General features: G+C 36.0%; 1 protein-coding gene across 1 annotated transcript; it reads right to left on the reverse strand.

Annotated features, from left to right (window-relative positions):
* Window positions 1–3857: 3857 nt before the first annotated feature.
* LOC113320510 lies at window positions 3858–5176 on the reverse strand. Its single transcript, XM_026568417.1, has 2 exons — window positions 4869–5176; window positions 3858–4748 (listed from the first exon to the last, which is right to left on the reverse strand). The coding sequence occupies exons 1-2, from the start codon at window positions 5095–5097 to the stop codon at window positions 3991–3993; spliced, it is 987 nt and encodes a 328-aa protein (XP_026424202.1). The 5' UTR covers window positions 5098–5176; the 3' UTR covers window positions 3858–3990.
* Window positions 5177–7321: the final 2145 nt, after the last annotated feature.

Raw genomic sequence — 7321 nt, forward strand, 5'->3', positions numbered from 1 at the left:
TTCGCACATGATGCAAGAGGCACAATTATGTGATCCCTAACTCGTGTCATATTAGGGAACGTCAGCGTCATATTGGGGAGCATGAATTCGCTTTCCATATCGCTGATATTCTTCGCATCTTGTGGTGAATTCCTGTGCATCATCATGAATATAAGGATAGAAATAACCTTGTCCTTTGGTTTTATGCGCCAGAGATCTTGTCCTACTATGATTACCTGCATCTCCATAATATATATCCTTTTTTATTTTCGGGTTCATGGACCAATTGAATGGATACTAATCATGCGACCTACTTCAACGGAACCAATAAAGTTCATGGATATATCACACGAAGAAAAAGATACGAGTTTAGTTCACTACGTCATCAACTTCGTCGAGCAGCCAATTTTCTCAACTTTTATGATCGCACGTCAAGGAAGCTACATCACCAGCGAAGAAACATAAATATAACTTCAACGAATCAAGTAGTTCAGTGTAGAGGCGAATTAACTCTTTCGTGAATACGTCTTACAAATGCGAATGTTTTCATATGTCTTACAAGTGTGAAGATTCCGTGGAAGTGGAATTTTACTACGACGTCCAAATATATCCTTGCGAACACGAATATTTTCTTTGCAAACACTTTCTTCGCATATATTTTCTTCACAAACATTTTCTTCTTATATTTATCATCAATTCCATGAACTCCTGGTCAATTTGGAGTAAAGCAGCGAAGCAAGAAGCAACCTTGGGGCGAAGTCAAATCAGCAATTGGCGAAGCTAGGATAGTTCACGAAGCTGATTAAATCCCACTAATATATATTGAATAATAAAACATCCCATTATAACGTCAACTTAGATGAATGACAACTTCATGCAATATATTTCTCCCGCGAGATTGATATCAGCATCGAATCACATTGAAGCTAAGTACCACTTTCCTTGAACATTTTTACTTACAACATATATAAAATTTGATTTGATTCATTACAATACGACAATTACACAATTACAAAAGACCAAGAAATATCTCACATATCAATTGTTAATATTCCTTTTAAATATTTGCTTTGCTTCAAACGATATGGTGTTTCACATGGAAAGTAGTAGGAGGAAAAATAAGACCTCACAAGGGCATAATAAGACCTCAAGACCATGAGTCGGTTCAAAAAGAAAAATTAGGAATCATTTTCATGGGAGGTATCTATCAAATGAGACGAAACAAGTCATACAACTGAAATCAAAGAAACAAAACGATTTGAGCTTCCACATATACGAAACTTGTTTGATCTATGAAATTTTGAATGCTAATTTAAACTCTTAGTTGCGTTACAGCACAACAAGGAACGGAGAACAATTAGTAGTAGTTTTATATGCTTTTTTCTCTTATTGACATTCGAAGATCCATACTTATTTTTATTTACACTTCTCACCCAATACTTCTTACTTTGCTACTTATACTCTGAGGATTGATACTTCTTGTATTTCAAGGATTGGTACTTCTTATACTTTTTAAAGGATACTTCATACTTCGTATACCTCGGGGAATGATACTTCTTATTTCGTATATACTTCGAGGAAAGGCATTTATGGAAACAGATTGATACTTCTATACAACAACAAATATAAAGGTACAATAACAACAAAGCTTCGGAACGTCGCAAAAGAATAGGGGAAAGTATATACTTTTGAAGCAAGGTGTATTCTTTCGCTCATTTCTTTCAGCAACAAAGATCAAAGTTTGCAATCATCCACTCCAATACCACGCGCCTCTCTCCAAGAACAACACCAAAACGGATTTTTCCTTAAGGACCACTCTTCAAGCAATACTCAAGCAAAAAAAGGAAAAAAGTGTGACTCGACACGTGGCGCCTTATAATAGCCGAAACAACTTAGTATTATAGGATTGTTTATACCTTGTCTTAGCGTAGTTTGCTTAGTTTGTAAGCAAATTAAGGATGTAAATATAATTTCCTATCCTAACTATCCTAATCCTAAAAGAAAGAGATTGAGAAAGGGAGGCCAATCTTATCATATTCTTCCACCACCACTTAGGACTACAACTTCAACCGAAAGTCATTAATGGAGTCCAAATGTAACATCAATAATCATAGTGAAACAACCCGTGGATGTAGATCTCATTATGGATCGAACCACGTAAAATCTGGTGTCAATCTTTACATTCTAGCACTTGTATTTTACATTTGGATGATGAATGATGTTTAGATCTAGGAATTGTTCTTTGGGGTAATTTGTAGGATTTCTTTCAGCAACATCCACCACCGTGAAAGGCATTTCATGTGTGTGATACTTTTCTTTGCATCTCATTAAGTTTCAACCACCCATATCCAGTGTTTTTTGCATCTATGACATGTCCAATATTTCTTAAAGCCTATATTTTCTTCACTTTGTAACACAGTTTTACGGGACGATGACCATACCTCAAATTGCACATCTGAATTTTCGGTGGATTCTCAAAAGGGAAAATCAATTCCTAAAACCAAAGCTTTCAAAAAGAAAACATCCGTTGCAGACCAAGCTTTAACAATGGAAGAAGAACCTACAGAGAATTCAGACGAGGAGAAGAAAATCATAAGGAAGAAAAAGAAATGGAAGAAAAAGAAATGTAAATTGAAGATTTTCCTTCCAAGATTGTAGCACTGCATAGAGTGAGATGGAACATGAACAAAGGGAGGAAAGATGGTTGTGTTACGGAGGAGCTGCTGGAATTGTGAGGTGCCATGAAATTTCCACATGCTTTCTCTAGGTACATAGCTAGTGTTTTGTAAGAGCAAGTCTTATGATGGAATCCAAACTATCCCAAGTATGGAAAAAATATGGAATGTTTAATGGTTTCCAAGTTAGGGTCTTCCACACTTTTTTCAAGGGATGTTCCAAGGTTTTTTGGAATGCAGCTTAGAATGGAAATGCTAAAAAGAATATTGTAAAACGCTAAAAGGAACTGCGTCCAATTAAATTAGCTGGTGATTAATTTCTTGATTTAATAATAAACAATGTACACATGTCACATTTTTACTAGTGGAATCTCTTTAAATACGTTTTTCTAAAATAAAAATAAAAAACCAAAAGAAGATGTGGGACTCTAGCTATTTTGTATTTTTCCACCATTAGAATTGCACTTCCATGATCTATTCCACTTCCATGATCTATTCCAGATAGTGAGGTGGCATGGATTTTAGAAGATGGAAATGTCTTACACCACGAGACTTGCTCTAAACCATGTTTCCCTATTATTTTTATTTTTGACAAATTAAATGAAATTGTATCATAAAATAGTTTGAAAATAAAATATAATAACATTTAAAGAATATTGCAGAAGGTCCCAGGTTCGATCCCCCAATGACGTAATATTGCAGAAATTAACATGGAAGTAGAGTTAGTTTGCCCCCTTGTGACACAATTTCAGCCCCCATCCGCTTCGGCTCCCTTGGCTAGGTTACGCATGAGGCTCGCTGGTAGGCTTACACAACAACCTGTTCAATTAATGTAGTAGTATGTTGTTGGAGCTTAGCTTGTTAGGCTTCCAACTAGTTAAGGTAATACTCTTTATCCAACAATAACAAAATTTAAAGAATAAAAAATAAAAAATATTTAAGGATAGTTTTTGTCATTTACAAAATAAAATAGAGACAAAAATGATAAATTATCCGATAATAACAAAATTTAAAGAATAAAAAATAAAAAATATTTAAATACAAAAAGAATAAATCAAAAATTTTGGCCCATGCAGGTCTCAAACCTGCAACCTTGGCGTTATTAGCACAACGATATAACCAACTGAGCTAATAGGCCAGTTTGCTTAAGCGAAGGAAAGAGCATTAAAATAACGTCCGTCATACAATAACAATATTCTTTTTTCTTTATTCAACAACTTCATTTTACAGGTTACAAAGGTCAGACATACGCTTAGTTACACATACAACAACAGAAGAGGACACAATACATAAAAATGTGAGAATTAATCACTTAAAACACAAATGGTGTGATTCTCTACTTCTTGCAGACAATCCCGCGACCCTCCATTGAGCTACCGCATTCCAAGCCAGCGATTTCTGATCCAGCAGTGCCTGGCGCCTCAAGGCCAAAGCGAGAGACTGAACAATCAGCAGAGAAAAGAGCCGAGTTCAAAAATTTAAGAGTTCCGCCCATAACTGGCATCACAGCTGACATGTTAACCTTGCTTGTGTAATCTTTGCCGTAAGTTTGGCCTAACACACCATTTACTTCACTGCTCAATGAATAAAATTTGAATCCTAGTTCAAGATGAGCAAAGCAATCTTCTTGAGTGATTCCGTAATTGTGGATACGTGATTCTTCCTCGGTAATGGGAACAACATTGGCTGTGATCTTGAAGTTACCTTCAACTTCAATAGTGATACTGTTGGTGTTACGTGATCGAGTGATGGATACACCGTTAGATTCCCATTTGGCACCTGCACTAAGTGCAAGTTCAATGGGTTCTCCATCGATGGTAACAGCAAGGCGGTCGACTGAGTCATCCCATGTTGAGGTTTTTAGTGCACCAATGTAAAGTTTGTGACTGTCAAAGATGGCACCAATTGATTGAACCCATGTGAAGTCTCTCATCATGTTTTGGTTACGACGTCCAATGAAGCGAGCGTTTATGTGGAGGTTTGAGTCAGAGACAAGGCAGAAATCATGGTCCTTCTTTCCATGGAAGTAGAAGGTAATGCCATCACCACCAATGAATCTTGGGTCTTGACATACTGCTCCAGGAAGATCACATTCTGCACCCAAAAGATCGTATCTGTTATAAGTACGCACTTAAAAAAAAAAAAAAAAAAATTACAGGTGCTGCTCATTAGAAATTCAAAACGAAGTTTATAAGGAGTGAATAATTAACTTACTGCAAATAGGCTTGCAGGAGACACAATCAACAACACAGTCTCCTCCAGGACAATCATAGGGGCAAACATGCTCACTGTTGAAACATTTGTCGTATTTCTCCACCTTACACTTTGATTTCTTATTATTTGGGACTGGGTGTTTAGGATATGGTGCTACAGCCGTTACTGCCAAAACCATCGTGGAAAGGAGGAGTGCATAAGCACTTAGTCTCACCATAGCTCCAGCCATTTCCTTAGCAGGAAAAGTTAATACTAATTATTCTTCTTATTGTTTTTTTTGCTGAACTACTCTCGCTTGGATAATTAAGCTTCTTAAATGATTGTTATGGAAAGTACGTACTCGGAACCCGCTATTTATAGTGACTTCGACTGTAGCCGAATGGAAATTGGTGCATTGCACCGTGAAATGCGTTTGCGTTGTACAGCAAATACATAGTTGTACTAGTGAATAACACGTTAATTGCTTTACACATGATTCATTAATTATGTAAATCATTTGTTGCTTAGGCTTTGTTTTTCTTAAAATTTTTATTGTCTCTTTACGTGTTTGTGGTTTTATGCAGGAGGTATGTAAGAAAACTAAATTCATTAAAAGATACAGATCAGTTAGTCCAAAATGATTTTGAATGTTTTGTAATTGGATAAGAATGATAATTATTATCACCGAAAGTCATACATCTCAACTCTTAGAGTGAAATTTTAGACATGTACGAAATACTTAAGGTCATCCTTTTAAGTAAAAAGAAATCACATCTTCAAATGATCTTCTTCCTCATTTCTTACTTCATTCTTTACGTACATCAAAGCAAAGCAGTTTATCGTGTTCTTGGAGGCTGGATCATCGGGAAGTTGACTTTGTTTGAATGGTTGAAACGAAATGATGATTTTGTTTGCCATTTTTTTTAGTAACAGCCATGAGGTGTAAAATGTGCCCGCCCGGCCCAGCCCGACACACGAAGTCACGTGCTTCACGTGCCATGTGTCGTGTTGTGCTGTGCCGATGATTTAAATGTAATGTGTCTTGCTGTGCTTTACTAGGCAAAAGCTAGGCACAACACAGCCCACGAGCACAACACACGAATAAACGTGTCGTGTTGTGTCGTGTTATGCCGTGCTGGCACAGTGCTATAAACAATTTGAAATCACTTAATGTATACATAAAGTCGGACATTATCACGAGAATTTAAATAAACAACATATCATTTGAAATTATTTCAAATAAAATTAACAAGTTTGTTCAATAATAAGAAATAACATGTTTGTTCAATAAATATTAACAAATTTGTTCAATAACTAACAAGTAAAATTATTTAAAGTAAAATTAACAAGGAGAAATTGCCCATCAAATATAAAATTGGATCGTTGTCATGTAAATTAATGTTCTAGTCAAATATATGTAACGAAATTATAACATCGATACTGAAATATATTTTCCAAATATGTAGGTATTATATGTCTTGTTATAAAAAAAGCCATCATAAAATGTCAATAACTAGCTAGAATAGTGACCCTTTTGTGAAGTATACACAAAATGTGATGTATTATGCCTTGTTATATGGTGTACTTGTGCATGCTATGACTAACCCAGCACAACCCACGAAACTAACGTGCTGGACCGTGTTGGGCTAAATCACGTATTGTGCTGGGTTGTGCTCAGATTTTTAGCATGCTGGGCTGGGCTGTGCTCGTGCTGGCACAGCCCAATTTACACCCATCTCTTTATTTTCCAAATAAGTAACTAAAGCAACTAGAGCATCGTTGAACAAACTCCATTAGTGATAAAATATTTCGTTTTTCTCTAATGTCCCAAGATTTTTCTTGTATGTATTGTTTTTGTTTCGGACATAGTTCCTGGATGGAGATTCTCGGGAGTCTTAGTTATACCCACTTAACTTGTTACATCGGTCACCCGAAATTCTGTTCTCACATAATCGTTAGTAACTAGTTGATCCAATACCCATGACTCATTAAACTGAGACCTTCTCGAGAGTCATGACTCTTACACCAGATAACCGAAAATGGGGTTGTTAGATGGCGAAGCATTTAAACGTGTTTCTAAAGAGTTATATGAGTGGAAACAAGTCAGCAACTCTAGTTAAAAAATGTAAGAAATGACACTTAAAAATAACTAATGGAAGAACCAAGCTTTGATAAATTTCGCTTGGTAGAGAGCACAAGTATTGGGCTATCAATAACGAAATCTGGACTGAAATACTCTCTATTCGTAAGTACAAACATGACTTATACTGAAATACTTTGCTGGGTACCTCACTAAGCTACGTTAAAGACAAAAGGGGTGTTGGCTATGCAAAACAATCTGTTGCTTGGCTTTGGAAACAAACATCCATAGACTTTTTTCTATTTTAGGAGTTTCATATGGATTACAATTTTGTGATCAATTGGAATCAGAAATGGATAACAGTCGGATGCACCGTAAAAGGTTGAAATCAGGT

The sequence above is a fragment of the Papaver somniferum genome, chromosome 11 (assembly GCF_003573695.1).
Source record: "Papaver somniferum cultivar HN1 chromosome 11, ASM357369v1, whole genome shotgun sequence".
NCBI classification, from domain to species: domain Eukaryota; kingdom Viridiplantae; phylum Streptophyta; class Magnoliopsida; order Ranunculales; family Papaveraceae; genus Papaver; species Papaver somniferum.